Below are 18444 nucleotides of genomic sequence, written 5' to 3' on the forward strand. Positions count from 1 at the left end.
TCAGCTTCTACTAAAACATACAGGTGAAGGATCCTAGTGCTACACAGACAATAGCTAACAGATCAATGTCCATTTTAAAAGTATTTTAAAATTTGGCTGTTTTCAGTAAATTGCTTGTCCTTACTGCTTCGGGAGATGTTTGTGCCTAAGGCCTTCCAGTTTCCTAATTAGGGGCTCCTGCATAATAATATTTTTCAAAATACTCTTTTAAAGTGATGATTGTTCTCCCTTGCTCCTCTTTCTAGCTTTTGGAGTACTTTATACCAACTGTGGCAAAGACTGGCCATAACTGTGCATAGCATTTCTGTGGGTTTGATTTTAGGAATTCTAAATTTAAAACTGACAAACCATTATGCTCTCATATACAAAACTAGAAAATGAGGTCTTAGTTTTTGTTGTGACCTTTGTAAAATGGGTCTTCTCCAGATAAATTTTTATGTTAATACAAGTTATAGCTGCAGGCAACTTCTTCAATAGTATTAATCCCTTAGTCACCTAAATTGTGGATAATTCATTTACTCTGCTGTTTGCTCATGCACAGTAATGGTCATTTTTTCTGAGTTTTTTTTTTTTTTTTTTTTAATTTGCTTAGAATCTGCACTTTTCAGTCACTTTGAAAACTGGTATTGCTTATAGATGTTTGTTTCAGGTGTACATTTAGAGCTGCCACTTAAACTTGTTTTCCGCAAATAAATTATGCAGTATACTTGAGGTTTGTTCCTCCATCACATTATTTTCTCCCATCTGTAAAATGCACACAATTCTTGCTTAGTTCTGTGAAGTAAGAAATATGAAATATTGAAATATGAAGTGCTTTACATTTGGGAAGTATAAGCAACATATACATGAGAGAGAAAGCTTAACTTGACAACTTGGACTTGTACAAAATCATGCACGATGTTGTGCAGAAAGGGGTTTATTTGGCAGTTTCGTTATGTGCACGTGTACTTGCATGCTACTTCCCTTCAGTATTCACCTTCTAAGAATGCCCCTTTGCCTTGTCTTTTCACATCAGTCTTCTTGTCCTCACCTTTGCTTTACTTTTCCACCCCTCCTCCTCCTCCGTGCTCGTTGACTAATTCTCCCCCTCCCGCTCCCCACCGCTCCAGGCCCCCCGACGCCGCCAGCCGCTGTCACCGTGGTGGAGCCGCGTGGGAGGCGTGGGCCCCGCCGAGGAGCCGCGCCACGGACGGACAGTGGCCCACGGACGGACAGTGGCCCACGGACGGACAGTGCCCCGCGTTCGTCCACGAGCGCAACGCCAGGAACGCGGGGCTGCACGGCACTGCCTGCGCAGTGCAAGCCACCATGACCAGTCTCTGACTGAGTCCTGCTGGAGCTCAGGACTCAGCCCGGCAGAGGCTGGGAAATGACCTCCTGAGCTCCCTCTGGGATAAGGACAACGGACCCGAGGCTGACTATAGAGGGGCAAAAGCTTTTGTTAGAAAGGCTCTGCAGATTGTGCTGTTGGTAGTGAGTCTTTAAAGAAAAACAACTTACAGACCAGAAGCCACACATCACACTTACTTTAAAAACAGTATATCTATGTGTGCATACAGATAGATATATATATACAGTTGTGTTAAAGTTTTTCTTAATGACCAAAAGATTAATTTTTTTTTGGCTGGGTTTGAGAGCCATGCAGGAAGTCACATTTGTTATAAAACTACATATGTAACTAGTGGGTAATTACATTGTTCCAAAAATCTAAGAGAAATAGAGGATGTAACTGCCCCTCCTTTTGAACCATGACCATGTAAAAATATCTAAGATACATGGTTGATCTGAAAACTAATCTTTTTTTTTCCTTTGTCAATAAGACCTCTTCTGAGAAATATTGTTTGGAAATGGAGTAGAATTATTTTCAAATTATTAAGAATAAATTTATCAGAACTGTCAAAAAGGAAAAGAGTAATTTTTATTATTATTATTTTTTGCTTTTTATAAAGTTTTCTTTCTTTTTTGCTTTTCTGGTCCAGTTGAAAAGAAACAAAGATTTTCTGACAAACACCAGTCCTACCATATGATTCACGAGGTTAATTGTTAAGTCAGAGGTTAAGACTCCAGCTTTATGGCTCATTGGTATTCTTAGGGGCCTTTAACAACATGAAGAACCAACCTTTACCCTTGAACACAGTGTTTTCTTGCATTTTCTGAAGTTTATTGCTTTTAAATTGCAATGTTCTTTCCTATTAAAAAAAAGGAGCAAAAATTGTAACAGAGGGCTTTTAAAGTTAATTTATATTTAGCTTTTAAGATAAAGGAGTTGTTTGCATGGTTTTAAAGTTATTTCACTATGTTTCGAATTGCCACAGAGCCCATAAATAAAAAAACCATTGTTTTCAGATATCCAGACCTGAAGAACCAAGAAGTAAGTGTTAGCCAGGACATAACTTAGTGTAGCCCAATATATTTTGGCCTCCTTACCCCTGCATGTGATGGGGGGAAAGAGTTTGCTAATAAAATATGAGTCTCTGTTTTACAACTCTGCCTAAAAGAATGTATGAGCAAGCTGTAAACTAAAGATCTGTGACACCTACCAAGCTGATTGGAGCAATCTCTTGTGCTTGTTTTAGTTTTAGGTTTTGAATGGCGGATGTTGTGAACTTTTGGAGTGAAGCAAACCCATTTGTTTCTTTCTTAGTTATAAAGTTGCATGAGAATATGCAAATGACAATAAATTGTTTAACTTTACAATATCCTATAGTGTGTAGTTGAGGGAGAAAAAGCGACTAATGTGAATGGAGGAATTTGGGATAGTTTTGTATTTAAAATGCAAGAACGCTGCTGCAATAACAAATCAGTGTTTCATTGCAGAGTTTTAAGTTCAGATGTGCTTTTGTAAAGGTCAGGCCACTGTAAGTAGTGGCTGAGTCCTCAGGTGTCAGAGAAGTTTTATGCAGCTGTCGCAGAGTTAAGGAGTAGTTGAGGCTGGAGGACGCCTCTGGAGATCAGGCAGTCCCACTCCCATGGTAAGAGCAGAATTGAGTAGAGCAGGTTGTCTGGGACCATGCCAGCCAGGTTTTGAGTATCTCCAAGGATGGAGACTTCACACCCTCCAGAGAACGGTATCACCAATCTCACAGGAAGAGAAGTCAGGTTTTTTCTTGTGGTTTTTTCTAGGGTTACAGTTCAGCGTAGAATTTTCTGTATTTCAGTTTGTGCCCATTGTCTCTTGTCCTTTCTCTGGGCTCCCTTGAGAAGAGTTTGACTGTTGTCTTTACTCCCTCCATCAGGTTTTATACACATTGGTGAGGTCCTCCTGAGCTTTGTCTTCTCCAGGCTGAACAGTCCCAGCTCTCAGACTTGACTCCTAGCTCAGGTGCTCCAGACCCTTTGTTGTCCTTGTGGCCATTTGCTGCACTTCTTCCAGTATATCCATGTGTCTCTTGTCCTGGGAAGCCCAGAGCTGGGCACAGCACTCCAGAGTGTCTGACCAGTGCTGAGCAGAGGGCTGGCGACCCTGCTGATCATGGATCATGGTCATGGACTGCCCTGGAATTCACAGCAAGTTTGGTAATCAAAGCTGTGGCTTAGGTTTTTGTAGAAAATCAAGATTTTTTTCAATGACAGGTTCAGGATGAGGAAGCAGCCTGAAACCCATCTGCCTTTAGAACAAAATGGATAATTTAGAACTGGTTTGTTTCAATATGCTGTATGTGGCATGCTTTTGCCCCAGGGCTTTGATGCTTGTATACATCCTGAGGGTCCATTTTCCTCTGTGCTAGGGTTATTTTGGTAAGACTTCATGACTTAAGGAGAACTATTATCCTAGTCTCTATTAGGGTGGGGGACAGCTCTCAGTAACAGACAAAGAAATTGTATCACACTGGTACCAGCACCACCAAGCTGCATTTTTACAGGGACAGATCATGTCCTCTATGAATTGCAATGAGGAGGCACATGGATGTTTTTCTGTGGTGACAGATCTTTGCTTAATATGCCTAAAGGTTCTGCAGTCAGCACATTTTCCTAAGCATATTTTCTTTCCTGTAGTTGTTGACTTGTATATATTGTGCTATGTCAGTATTTGGAATTATCTTCAAATGGGAGACAGCAGAATTCTTGGAATATGGGACTGACTTGATTAGAAACTGAATGTGTGTGAGCTGTCTCCATTTGTAGGCTCTTACATCCCCAGGACTTTTGCTTTCCTCACTTGGAAAAAGGAGCTTTTTTCCTTCTTTCTTTCTTTTTTTTTTTTTTAATATTGTGCATTTTTGTTTAGGCAAAAACAATTTGAAAAGGCTCAAATTTACTACTCTTCTTACCTTAAGGTAGGACATCAGTTGGCCCAAAGCTAACAAAATTAACAAAGAATGTCGTACTATTGTCCTACCTTGCAGAGTCCACATGAGAGACTATTCTGTGTCACTCACTACCAGTCTGAAAAAAATAAATGAGCCTGCATGGTACTTCATGCTGTTGGAAATCAGATATTTCCAGGAGAGCAAGCTCTTTTGTAGGACTTGGTTACTGAATTTTGAAGATTGTATTTCACTAACTAGCATGAAGTATTGCTTTGCTTTTCAACTGGGAAATTAAAACCCCCATCACTTTTAACTGAGAGCTTTCTCAGTCATGTTATATGTTGAATGCTGTGTGGTTCATAGTCGTACCAATATATGGGCCAGGCAAAAAGCAGGAGTAATGGAGTAGCTACTTCCTTAACTGTGTGAGCTCCCTGAGCATGTAATGACTTATTAATGGGCTGACAAACCTTTACATGCACTACAATCCTTGATTATTCCTATATTCATAATTATTCATATGGCTTGAACTCCTGGTATCTTTTAGCAGCATTTCCCAGAGAGTATATCTTAAAATATGATGGTAGAAGTTGAAGACAAAGCCCAGCACTTATTATTATGCAAAGTTCAAAATATCCCTTTGTATGTGGGTAAATGTAGGTGTGTGGAAGGCTAATAATGCCTGTTCAGTTCCTAAGACAGTGGTAGAAGACCTGATTTTCCTGGGAGGCCTTGGACAGTTTCCCTTATGGCTGGTGTGCCAGTTCATCAGTATTTTATAAGAGATGTCAGAAATTCTGTGCAGTGATTGAAGTTTTTTGTGCTTTTTGCTTCCATAGTTTGGCTATTTATGAAGCACCTGCTGGTGCTTTGAAGAGGGTGAAGAGTCTGGGAGGCTTCAAAGGTTTTGATGCTCTTTGGAGAACTCATGCCCGCTAATTCCAGTAGCTGAGGGTCTCCCAAGTATGACTTTCTTCTTATTGACTGCTTATGTCAGGTGGCTCAGGAGGTGTTTCAGTGGATCTGAAGGCAAGATGGGGTCAATTCCTACTTGAATCTTGACTTAGGAGGTTTCCTTGAGTTTATCTAAAATTCATTTTATTTCTCTGAGGCCCTGTCCTGATGTGGGGTGAAGCTGCAGGGACTCAGCCTGTTTGTCTGTGCTGCCTCAGCCAGGTCTCCATCCCAGGGCACAAATGGTAGTGAGGTGTTTTTACAAACTTTGACCATCTCAGTATAAGTAGTACACAGCTTTTGGATGGTGCACAGCTTTTGGAGCACACTAGACACTGAGTTTGATTATGTTGCTAGATATTAAGACTGCCCTTATCTGTAGTAGGCAAGTTTTTGAATCAACTCTTTTGTCTGTCTAGTAAATGTTACCACAGTGGTCATGAGAAGTCTAGTGTAATTATCCTAGCAATTAAGGAAGAAAATTTTTGTTTTTCACGTGTTTTCTCTGTACTACGATGCTAAGAAAAGCATTAGGAGATTGAGGGGCAAGAAATGTTGCTGGTGCTCTACATCAACTCTGATGTGGAGTTCATAGCAGCTTATCCTTCAAAATGTCATGGTCTCTGCAACTCCATACTGTAGGTAAAATCTGAACGTCTTAAAATGGGGTTGTATTAAAGATTGGAGACTATTTACAGAAAACTGACAGAAAATAGGAAGAAAATTGTTGCCTCCATGTGAAGATTATAAAACATTTTGACTCGTGTATCAGTAAAGTAGTATATGGGATTCAGTCTCACTTTCCTTGTTGCCTTAATTGGAAGAGTATTTCTTCCTGTCTGTTAGTTCTAGCAATTAAATTTCTATCCATCATTCCCTCTCTGCAAGACTGTGTGCTGTTTGCTTTTTCCCATTAGTGGTGCAGAGAGAGGCTGCACAGGAGGTTGAAAAATTTTCCTATTAATTGGTTTGCTAGTAGCTTCTTATTCCACTGCTTTAAGAGAATCAAGCCAGTGGCCTCAATTTGCCTCACATCAATTAATTGACTTATAATGATTCGTACATTATTAGCACTAGAACAGTGATATCCTGTAATCTGTTTCAGAGGTATATTTTTAACATTGAAAGGATTCATTGTGTGTTTGAGCTGGAGGGGAAGGAGTTTTTTCCTGGAGACTGTATAGTGACAGCAGGCCATTGCTTCCAGGTTCCAGGGGCTAGAGAGAGGCATGAGGCACTAGCCTGGTAGTGGTAAGGGAGAAGCTAGTCTAAACTGTCAAGTAGAAAACTTCAGTTGTCCATGCTTAAGGGTAGGTTTTGTTGTGGTGGGTATGGGCTTGATATCATTGTTCTCATATTTGGGACAGGACTTGCAAAGGAATTGATAGATTTTTCTTCTTAAATCAATATTGCAGCCAAATTGTGAATGTGTTTTTTGATTGAACTGGGCAGCAGTAAAGCTGCAGTTGTGTGCACAGGCTGTCTGATTAACCATTGCACTGTGCAGCAGTGGTTTCTGTGTTTGTTAGTTTGCTGTTAGGATAGCTTTAGCTGCTCCCAAGCTTTAGAGAAATTTATTAGATTCCTGGCTGCTTGCACAACATAAGCATCATAATATCATTTTTGTTTTTATAATTGTTTTTCCTTGTTCATTGAAAATACAGCTCGTAGGGCAAAATTAAAAGGAGACATTTCCATCAGAAATCAAAGGAGGTGAAACAAATGATCCTGACAGGGTACAGAGTACATGCTGTGGTTCATTTAAAACACTGTGACTACTAAGATTTCATTCATGGCCCTGCTGAAGTTAACAAAACTGAAACTGGTTCTAGGTATGCCTGACCATAAGTGTCATTTCATTTCTCTGCAGTGCACTCGTCTCCCCTCTGTTCTGCTTACCAGTGTTGGGTGAAGTACTGCACAAACAGCTTTGTGTGATACCAATTTCCCTCACCCTAACTTTTCTTTTTCTCTTGTAAAAATCCTAAAGGGTACCTTGAGTTTGTTGGAGAAACTTCAGATGTTTGTTCCAAAAACTGTATTTCATGGATAAAAACCTCCCTCCTTCTTTTCACTTTTTCCACTGCTATGTGATGACACAGCAGGCAACATGGACCTGTTCTGCTATGTGACTCTGAAGTCACTTACACAGACATGAAATGTTCCCTTTTTCCTGTCTCTTAAGCTCACAAAAGCCAATGTCTGTTAGTTACCTGAAACAGTTTTTCTAGATTGTGGCTGGTCAGCAGAAAACAGCTTGAAAAAAGTGATTGCATATGTTAAAGCTTTTTCTTGTTACAGGAAGAGTGGTAACATGATTGTGCGTCTCTCTGCCCATCTTTCTGCCTTTGCAGCATACCTCTTGTTGATTTGCTAGACAGCACAGAGTTGCCAGAGACTTGCGTGGATGATGCCGTGGGCCGTCCAGTTGTTGGCTTGGCAACTGGAGATTCAGAAGAGACTGTTAGTTGTCCTCCTCCTGGCACGAAGGAAACTGCTGCAGAAAAAGCAGACTCTGATCGTAAGCAAACTGACAGATTTTTCCTTATTATGATTTGTGAGATCAAGATTAAATAATTAGGTTGATATGAGATTGTTTCCGTACGAAAAATGCAGAACTGTTTTAGGAAGCTCCCTCAGATCATATACATAAGGACAATTTTACCCATTACTGGAAAACAAGGATGAAGATACAAGGGAAAAAGTCAGTTCTTTAATGCATGTGACTGTGTCCACAAATACAGTAAAGTGCAACCATCTAAGCAATTAACTGTGTTTGCTCACTCACTATGAGGATGGCTGGGTAAATGAGTTCCAGGAGTATTGTTGTGATTTGGTGCACACAGTCTGCAGCCTTGAAATTTGCACCGAAGCTTGAGCAAATAGATTCCCCCATCCCTGTGCTTTTTTGCATGTCAAAACTATGTAATTCGTATTCAGGAATAATGCAAGTTACAAGTCAAATAGCTCCAAGTTAACATTAGGAAGATGACATCTTTATTGTCATTTCCAGCATTTGAAGACACATTCCTAAAACTGAAACAGCTGGAGACAGAGCGCAGCAGCCCTGTGCCGACTGAGCGTCCCAACATAAACATAAACATACAGGTAACTGGCTTTTGTTCTCCCTGGTACTGTCCTGAATTTAGTTCAGATCATTCTGAAAACTCTTCCACTTGCCTTGATCTGTTTTCAAGACTTCTAAGACTTATGAGTGAATAATACTGGGGGATAGTAAAGGAAATATAAATGCTGTATGATATATAAACCTGTGTGTGACAGGGCAGTGAGATAAAAATGGGGCCAAAGCTACATGTGTGCAGACTGCAGCCTGGTGAGATTTTCTAAAATCAGTGGGAGTAAAGGGCATAAATGCTTGAAATGTTTCTCAGTTGTCTTTATCTGTAGATTACTACCTGCATGTTGTTGGGTAGTTCACCTCTTTTTTGAAGGGCTGAGCTGCTTTCCTGGTATTTTTCAGTTTTGAGAAGGTTGTTCTGACGTTTTGAATCAAGTTTGCTGATGATCCGTCCCTCCTGTAAAGTAATCAGTTTGTACCTGCTCTCTGATGTAGTTGTTAGTGCTCCATGTTTACACAAAGAGGAGTGATGTGGTTTGATTACTGCTCTCAGGTCCCTCTGAGCAAGGCAGGCTGCACTTCACGGGCAGCTGAGCCAAAGTACAAGCCTGAGTGCCCTGAGCAGGGTGAGGGCTCTCTTCTCCCTGCTTCCTCTTCACTCTTTCTTCTCTAGCTTCCCTCTCTCCCCTCTCACCTCCAGAAGTCATTGCAAGTTTTAGTTAACAAATATATCTACAAACTGGCAAACAATTTTTTTTTCTGCCTTTGTTTTGAACTTTTTGTTGAGGTGCTGGATTTCTTTAGGTTTTTAATTTGCTCTTTAAGGTGGTAAACAATGAGTTAAATAGGTTCAGGGAAGGGGTCGAGGAAATGCAAGACCATAGTGAAAATAAGTAGTGTTGCTAGAAGGGATGGAGAGGCCAGGATCCTCCCTTACAACAGCAGTGAGTTTTGATAGATTCACTGGTTATCAGACAGTTGCCCCCAGACAGGATATTCTTCTGGGTTTTTTAATGAGCTTTAAGAAAATGAAGTTCAGTTTTCCATTACTCTGTTTTCTCTGATGCAGAAGCTTTGGGAGATTTTTGTGTTTTGGGCGAGCAGAGAGAGTGAAACATCTGACAGTGTTATCTCTGTTCAGGCTACTCTCCTGTGCAGGGAGGCCTGAGGATTTATCTAACTTTGAGTGAAGCAGCTATGATTTTTCTTGCTCCCTCCATATAACAGGAACCAGGTGCCAGGAGAGGTGTTTAGCAGTGTGTGTTTGAGCTAAGCCCACTCCTAAGCATTTGTTTTCCACCTCCGTGTGAGAGAAGGCTCCTGCTGTGGGTGGTGCTGCAGGCTGCTTGGCTCATGTCCCCTTTAAGGGCTGCTGTCAGGGCTGCCTGGTGCACCTCTCTGCTTGGTGAGTGCATTACAAAGATTACCAGGTCTCTAAGAAGATTAGTCAGTAGACTGTAGGTCCTGTTAGCTGAAACACTGCTTCTACATAAACTAAAGCAAATGAATACAATTTATTTAAGAATATTTTGCCCTGTTGAGCTCCACTTTGGTTCAGACAGAGAGGGGAAAAACATTTAATTAGTTCATTGAAGAGAATGGACTGAGACCGTTTCAGTGGTTTTTAAATCATGGCTGATGTATAATAAGCAAGCTAAGATTCCTGTAATGAGCTAATCTTACAAACAGCTCCCAATACAGAGCAGTCACAGTCATCCAGCTGCTGTCACGTGAGGTGCCGAGTAACTTTAAAGATTGTAGATACTGGGGAGAGAGTAACCTGATTAGAGAGCAAGAACATTTGCATAACAGAGAATTATGGATCAACAGCATGCCAGTAGGTGAGTAAAACACAGTTCAGCTTTCAAGAAAGAAGTGCAAATTATATTAGGAAAATGGACAGTTAGATCATTGGAGGATTTTTTAAGGTAGCAGAGATAGAAAACTTTTCTGCCTATGATGTAACTTACCAAGAAGTCACTTGGGAGTGTTTGTTTAAAAAAGATAGACAAAGATTAGAGACTCTCTGCATACTGGAAATTCCCAATGCTTCAGATTGCAAAGACATGTAGGTTACAGTAGCACCAAATGAGCACACCCTTCACAGAGGAAGGTTAATTGTTTGGAAACCAGTCCTGAAAAGAGTGGCCTAAAAGTCACTATTAAAAATATTTTGTTTCCTGCCTTTAAAGGCTACTTTAGAAAACATAGAAGCTTTCATTTATGGTGTTTGTTATAAAAGGTACCTATGGGCTCTTCTCCTGTACTTACTTTTCTTCTTAATCTATTAGTAAAATAAATGTATGTGGTGTCCTCTTCTGGCAGAATTGCATGGGACTGCAATATATCCACTAAAACCTAGCAATAAGTTTAAATCCTGGAGCTTGCTATTATTTCAGAGGGAATGCAATATTGCAGCATTCTCTCTGAGTGTGTGTGATTACAAATTTCAGCATGTGTAGAATCTGTTACAGTACATAAGAGGTTTGCTAAAATGCACTGGGGAAAATGGACATCTTTCTACTTATGAAGGCAGAGCTGCGTCCTAAACTTCATTACACTTACATGCCAACTCACTTTAGCTTTGTTAATTAACAATCTTAAACTGTTTTCCATCGGGGACAGAGATGGCCTGACAATGCTATACTTGCAATCAATCAGTCCTGATTGATTTCTTTGATAGGGAAATATTTATCTAACTACCCCTGCTCTTCTAGAGAAAAAGAGGAAGCACAGGAATGAATGCCTTCATTCTTCTCTGCTGTTCACTGCCAAAATCTGTTGGGATGGAAGAATGCGACTTTGTCCTTTCCCAGCTTTCACTAGTGCAGTGACCAGATCTGACAAAGAGAGCAAATAGCTTTAAATACACCAACGCTCTGCTTTCATCAGCTTCTGAAGGGAAATGAACAATAAAGGTTCACCCTGTTTGCCCGTGTTCAAAGTCTGCTCCCAAGTCAGAAATGCAAGAACGTGAGGGTTTACTTTTTCTGAATTTGTTGTGGCCTGTAAATACATGGAAGTTACTCCAAAATGTGCCTGTATTAGGCTCCAGCTTCCTGCACAAAGTGATTTTTAGTGGCACCAGGAGCACAACTCAGAAGCACAAAGGATTGGGATCATATGCCTGATTGCTGCCTTTAATCTTTCCTTGCCTTTTTGCATCGCTGCCTAGCTCCATGTTTGATTGAAGAACACAGTACAAGTGTAGTTTGTCTAGTCCATGGAAACGACAAACATTCCTAATGAGCTAGAATAATGACAAACCCTGGCAGCTTTACCGTTTTGTGTGAACAATGAAATGTCTTGTAAATTAGACATCTTGAGGCATTAACAGGTGCCGGATGCTTTTCCCTCTAGCTACATGCTTTTTTCATTAAAAAAGCCTGTAATACACCTATGTTTTTTTCAAGTGCAAATTAGGGTTGAAAAAAAAAGGGTCATTAATATTGAGGGAGATATTTCCTTGGTGGTATGAAATTTATGCTCTATTAAAATATTCTGTAATAGTACTAAGCTTTTCAAAAGTAGGGAGTCTAATCGTTACTAGACTAGAGTGACCTAATTAAATTGATTGTTCAGGTGGAGGAAGCTGAGAGGAAGTTAAACAATAAAATGGTACTTCAAGCACCAGTGTAATGATGTGCTCAGTTAAAATGATCAGATTTATTGTATTAGTGGAATAATGCATTCAAAATGCTTTGCAGGTACACATGGCATCTGCTTCAGTGAGGTCCAGCATAAAGACTTAAAGATTATCACAGATGGGTGCTGCAGCTGTACAAATAATAATAATTCAGTTGTAGTTATTCCTTTTGGCAATTTCAGCAGCTTCTCTAAAATAAAAGTACTTAAATGTTTAATAATTGTTAATCTTCATGAATTATGTGAAGGTGCAGCTCTTAATATCTGCTGGCAATAGTCATTAGCAACACCTGATTGTTGATCCTCATGGCTTTTTATGTTGACATGACCTTTGCATATTTTGTGAAGTTCATTGCTGACTGGGTCAAAATTTGAAAACAGATTCTCCTTTAGAAAGTCTCCTAAGAACCTATTTGGATATCCCAAAAGGTGACTTAGAGGGAGACAAAAAAAGGAAATGTTTTTCACCACTCTAAAGACCACATAACTGTAAGTTCTCACTGGTGTCTTCAGGGAATGTAGAAAGCTGAAGGTGGATGGAGAGCTGTGGGGGGACTGGTGTTCACCTCTTTTTATCGCCTCTGCTCTGCTCTCTCTCTGCAATGGGCTTCATTGCTCCTGGGCATGCTGCAGCTGGTGCAGGTAGGAGTGCAGCAGGTTTGTCTCTGCTCCGGGCAGTCCTGCAGCACTTGCCTCCTGGGAAGAGTCTGCCCTAGACCATGGCATATGGTGAGCAAAGCAGGACTCTGTCTCCCCCTGCTGAGTCATAGCCTCAGAAGGAAGGTCAACAGGGTTTAGTTTTCACTCAGCTAATTAACTTCTGCCACTAATCAAATAGCAATTAGTAGATTGAATGCTTAATTAACATTTTATAATTAAGAAATGCTGTTCTCATAATGAAATATACTGTAGTGAAAGGTATCTTGTTCTTACTTCTCTTCATTATGTATCTGGCTGCCAGTTTGCTCTGATATCATCAGTGGTGGGAGAGGTAGTTAGTAGCACATTAATTAAACTCTTGGTCTAACTCATAAGTGGATTTTAAATTAAAAATCTTCCCAACTTGCATTTGAGAGTAAATTAACAACTTTTACTTAGGCTACACTGGCATGATATAATGGCTGTTACATTGATCTCCTATCAGTAAACTAGGCTGCAGTTTTAGGATGCACTTCATTTCTTGCACACTGTATTTTTTGCACAGCAGTTTGCATATCCACATTTAAGCATTGTGCTTTTTTTACTTTGTGTTCCTGTGACATTACAACTGAGTTCCAAAATAAAGGAAAATTGCTTTTTCATTTCAGTATAAATCTGCTGACTTTCCTCTGGCTTCAGAGCCTTGTTATTTAGAGATGTTGATAAACTTCAGCCCAGACTTGTCTATGTGGAAACTGCTTCTGATAAAGATGTTTTCATGTCTAGGATGAAGTGGTGAAGTTGACAGATAAATGTCTTAATAATGCAATCGAGAGCCCAATTGTAGCAGCAAAGTGGCTTCCAGCAGATCTCAAAAGCAATATCCTGAAGGCCCAGGCAGAAGCAGGGCACAAGGTAAATACTCAGCTGAAAGAGCTGTGACGCTTTCAAATGTTTTATTTCTCTTCAATTGCCTGATATTGGAGAAGGTGCCTTGCAGATAAGAGTGTTCCAAGAGTCTTGTCCAAGGCAGAGTCAGAAGGCTTTTCAGCCTTTCTCTACAGTGATAGTGGTTCCCCAGGGAGCAATTTCTGTCTTTGATACTCAACAGGTAACAGGACAAGACCCTGTGCAAGCTCTTGTTTGAGAGGTCATTGAGACAGTAACCTCCAAAGGTTGCCTTCTAATCAAGGAATTATTCTGTCACTAAGACTGGGCTTCTTGCATATTGTAGTAAATTCCTTAGCAAATAATGGTGTTTTATTTGGCTTTGTTGGTGAATTATTTTTATTTCTGCACTGAAGTTGTCACATGGACTTGATGTTCTAAGTCCCCATGCTGTAGAGGAACAGCATGTTTTTGTGCTGGGATGGAGACACTCAGCTCTACTGTGAATCTCAGAAGTGACACAAGATGGAAACAGGTAACAGAAATTTATGTCTCTGTTCATTTCTTCCTCTCAGGTTGGAAAAGATGACAGCATGACAGGTGTCAAGAATTCCAACATTCAGGAGGCTGCTGCCAGGTAGTGAATAGATTTGTAAGAAATATGTGGTGTAGTTATCCCACTACAGAATTGAGAACCTGCAGTTCAGTGTGGTCTGCTGGTGGCTCAGTCATCATTGCATTTTACCTTGCAGAGGCTACCTTAACCTCCCGAGTGTGAAGTGGTTTTGAGATGAAAACCAGGGTTATAACTGCTAAATTTTATTATATACATGATAATACAGATCCTTTTTATTCTCCTATATGTGATGACTATTTTACAATGGCAATTTCAATCTCTAATTACTTCTGAAATGTGAACAGTTTCAGTGTGGGGAGACGGGATGGGTCTGTTCACAGTAGGTGTTTACTAGTGGAGAAAAAAATTTGTATACAAATCCCTGACAGTGACAATTTCCTGAGAATTACTAAATATGAAATGATTGCAGGCTCCAGTGGGATTGCAAGCATTGAAAAAGTTTAAAAGGTTGCAACATCTAACTTCTTGACCATTTGTGAAGATACACACGTGGCAGACCTCAAAGAGGAGAGGGTGATACTGTAAATAAAATGTACAAATAAAATGTACGTTAGCAGTCCCAAAACTTTATTGTAACAAGTGATTCATAAAGAGCTTTCCATGGAAGGTTTTACCTGTTTTCTGTTTTGTTTGTTTTTTGTTGGTTTCTGCCAGGAACATTATGCTGTCAGGCAAATCACAGAGCAGTCCCTCAGCAACCAGTCTGGTATTTCAAGATCCAAGAGAGCAGCTGAGAGCAATCCCTGCTTCAAATACCTTTGTTCCGTAAGTGATTCTGGAGAAACATGTTTCTGGGGTAAGAGGACCACGTGGAGATTATGATGAAAAGGTCTGAAAAGATGAGTAACAGTTGCTGAGCATTTGGGCTACATCTAACTATGCAGGTTTAGGGATGCATTTTTAATTAACGTTGCAGCAGTTAATCAGTGTAGGTCAGGCCTCGGGGTGAGTATCCTTGCAAGCAGTAAAGTGAATCTCTCTCATCTTCTGAAAGGACTGAGATTCCTGACATCCTGCTGCCCCTGGCTCTAAAGAGAAAGATAAGAGGATGACAGGAAAGGCTTCAGGCAAATTAGACACAAGAGCTGAAGAAACTCTTCTGACATAGAAGACTTGGATACTGTTGGTCTATACACAGCTGTAACTGGAACTGTGAGACAGAGCAGTAATCTCTGGAGGTAGTTGGAAGGCATTTACATTAACATGGGAACATCACTCTTTTGCCTGCCACCTGGAACTGGTGTCAAGGTTTTGAGCTATCTGGGAAGCAATTCTGTTCGATGCTATCCAGGCAGGGTGCTAATGAGAATGTTTTCCCCTTTCAGTAAGACGTTGAATGAGGACAATGCTGACTCTAACCACGAGGACCTGCTAATTCCAGCTAATCTAGCTCCAACTGAGGAGGCTGCTGTTTCAAAGGTATCGCCACCTGCCAGCCTGGAAGGTTTCTATGTCACATTCTGAGCTCCCGATGCCTTCAGGCAAGCCCAGCAGACCTTGCTGCATGCCTCTCATAACTCTGTGAATGCCAGGCACTGGGGAATGCCAAAGAGTGCTTTCTGAAGCAGGCAGGGACACTGCACGGATCTTTCCAAAGGCCATTTCTGTGTGTTGCTTCCGGTTCTTGGCATAGCTCTTATTTTTCTAAACTGGTTGTTTTTCTCACACTGGCGGAGAACTCCATGCATCCCAACGATTTTATGCTCCAGTGAGGAGACTGTAGGGATGAAATTCTGACATAGGCAGTTCCCATCAAAAGAACCACAGAAGGAAAAGTATAAATTTAGATGTTCATTTGTTATATTCTAGTTTCCTTAAGGTAAGTTTTAACTGGACTCCATGAAGAGCACAAATACGGGGATTAACTTTCTTTTGTCCCTCCCCAAAGAAAAGCAGAGTCCAAGAGTGTTGGACCTGTGCTGCCTTTACTTGAGCCAACTGATAGGTTGTTCTGGATGACTAAAACACCCTGCCCTGTAGCTGTTGGGCCTCTAAACCAGTACTATGTAGTTGATCCCACTGAATAATCATAAATTTCACCATGGTCAAACACCCCACTCTAGACCTTACTGACCTTTTTCACAGAGGGGAAAGACAATTTCACTGCTTGCTTACAGGGCAATGATACTGTTTCCAGTACATTAATGAGAATAAGGGAAATTTAAAGGCTATTAAAAAAGTTCAAATAGAAAGACTTGAAAAAATAGGCCTGGTAAAAAGTGGTGTTCGTTAAAGGTACTGGTCTATAACTCAGGGAGCCACTAGAGTATTCAGTAGACCTATGTGGTTACTACTGGGAATTCAATTAAAAACTGATTTATTCCATAGAGCACTCCAGATGACCAGGACGTTTCCTTAACATCACTGACAGAGAATCTAATTGACTTTACAGAAGCCACACCTCGGGTAAATGTATTTCAAACCCAAATTTCTTCCTTTGCACGCAACCGTGATTTTTACTCATGAACTCTTCTTTGGCTTTAGTGTCCGCCACACTTGGATCTGCAGCAGTGGGAAGAAGTGATGGTCAGGGATCACTGCTCACATGGTCCCCACCTGCAGGGTGGCTGGTGTAGGGGTGTAGATTTTACAGCTTTGCAGGGGAAATGAAGGAACCTGAAGAGTGAGCCTGTATGTGTGCCACAGGAGCCTCTAGTACTGTTTTGCTGCAAGTGCCAACCTGCTTCTCAAACTTACGGGGATTCCTAAGGGTTCAATAATACATAATTCAAAAATTATATGGGAAGATGTCTGTACATATGTATATGTCTGTATATATATATAGATATATGCACAAATACTTGAAAAGTAAACTTGTAATACTAATCAAGCCTTTCATATAGATAAAAGAAATCTCTTATAAACTATACTGGCAAAATGGAGTTACACTGTATGCACCAAGAGAAACGGGGAAGAAGGAGGACATTTACACTCTTCACAGTAGTAGTATGCTCTGGATTAAGGTTGTCCCCAAAGCACTAAAAGATGATGGATTCTTTCCTTTGGAAGGAAGCACTGAGTTGAAACTGCTCCCAGTGAGTGTCTGGCTCTGTGCTCAGTGGGTGCCACAACTCCACTACTGTGTTTCAAAGGCTAACGAGGGGCAAATATCTGAGATTGTTTTGGGGGAGGTTTTGAGAGGCAATGCTGTTTTGATAACGTTCTCAGCTACTTTCAGCCTTTTAATTGAGCTTTTGTTTGCTTTCTGTAGGTGTCTGCTCAGCCCATTGTAACACCGAGGTGGCTAGTGCCAGTGAGTTACTTGACTATTTCTTAACAAAGAAAAAACCGAAAGCTTTTATCATGATTAAGAAACGGGAGTTCAAATTAAATAATAAAATGCAATAATTTTTAATAGTTTGAAGGTCTGTGAAGTAATGTACCAGACCAAAAGTAAAGTAAACTAATTCAGCTGGAGTATATTAAACAACATACCCTGTTAATAGTTAAACTTCATTTTTGCTATATTGTACTGCAGATAAATGCCATCAAATTTCTTCAAGAATTTGTATTTAGTAAAGCCCAAGCTGGAGTTTAATGAATCCTATTTATGCCATTTATAAGTAAATCATATTGAAAAATTAGCTTCTCTTGTCCTGGCTGGTGTTTGAGTTTCTTATTTCATTCTTCCCCATTCAGACAGGACTGATTTCCAACGGGCCTTTGGGAAATAATGTTGCCTTATCTTTGAAGGCAGTGAAAGGCAGCACGGAGACCCTGATGTCCTCAGCTGGATTGACGCCATCTCAGCAGACACCCGAAGTCCTTGTGAGGTGAGCACATCCCACAAGTCTGTGTGGGCACTCATTGCTTCCACTGATATAGTTACAGTGCCCATTTAGACACAGTGCCTTGTTTTGCTGTGCTAATATACTGAAGTTCTGTCTCAGTTTATAGCAATTGAAATATTACAGATAAACTGATGTCTGTATATTATAATTTCACTTCAGTTTCTTATCTGTTCTTATCAGTTCTAATGCCAGGCTAAAGTTATGGTAAAGAATAAGTTTCTGAGAAATCTCTTCACAGTGTTTCAGTACTTGCCAGAGGGTTGGTGGGGATGGAGAGGGATGCCCCCCAGTTACTTCTGAGTTACAAGGATGTCAGAAAACCAAATTGGTAGAAGCCTTTTCCCTTGCTATTCAATGCTGCCATGCTGATTAGGCTGAATGATGGCAGTGACAATCAGGCCTTGCAGTGACTATCTTTAAAGAATGGCAGTGGTGCTACTGCTGCATTGTTTAAATTGTTTAAATTTCATTCACTCAGTTTGCTTTTCTGGAGTTGTCTATTAGAAAGGTTTGTCTGTTGGTCTCATTAAGTTTCAAGGGGAGCAGCCAAGAATGCTCTTT

General features: G+C 40.4%; 1 protein-coding gene across 23 annotated transcripts in view; it reads left to right on the plus strand.

Annotated features, from left to right (window-relative positions):
• EPB41L5 (erythrocyte membrane protein band 4.1 like 5) overlaps nucleotides 1-18444 on the plus strand; it is a 55897-nt gene that overhangs the window by 32626 nt on the left and 4827 nt on the right. For 4 of the 23 annotated variants that reach the window (XR_015289233.1, XR_015289231.1, XR_015289234.1 and 1 more), the window contains exons 17-26: nucleotides 7559-7725; nucleotides 8218-8312; nucleotides 13354-13482; nucleotides 14031-14092; nucleotides 14747-14857; nucleotides 15087-15270; nucleotides 15418-15511; nucleotides 16421-16498; nucleotides 17304-17345; nucleotides 17732-17865. Coding sequence is in view for 15 of the 23 variants with exons in the window: in XM_086897669.1 (XP_086753795.1) it covers nucleotides 7559-7725; nucleotides 8218-8312; nucleotides 13354-13482; nucleotides 14031-14092; nucleotides 14747-14857; nucleotides 15418-15511; nucleotides 16421-16498; nucleotides 17304-17345; nucleotides 17732-17865 (912 nt within the window). In the remaining 8 variants the exon portion in view is untranslated. The remainder of the gene's footprint in view (nucleotides 1-7558; nucleotides 7726-8217; nucleotides 8313-13353; nucleotides 13483-14030; nucleotides 14093-14746; nucleotides 14858-15086; nucleotides 15271-15417; nucleotides 15512-16420; nucleotides 16499-17303; nucleotides 17346-17731; nucleotides 17866-18444) is intronic. The other 19 variants (XM_086897669.1, XM_086897666.1, XM_086897668.1 and 16 more) reach the window with 6 other exon arrangements.

This window comes from Cyanistes caeruleus, chromosome 7 (genome assembly GCF_971803275.1).
Source record: "Cyanistes caeruleus chromosome 7, bCyaCae1.hap1.1, whole genome shotgun sequence".
Taxonomy (NCBI): domain Eukaryota; kingdom Metazoa; phylum Chordata; class Aves; order Passeriformes; family Paridae; genus Cyanistes; species Cyanistes caeruleus.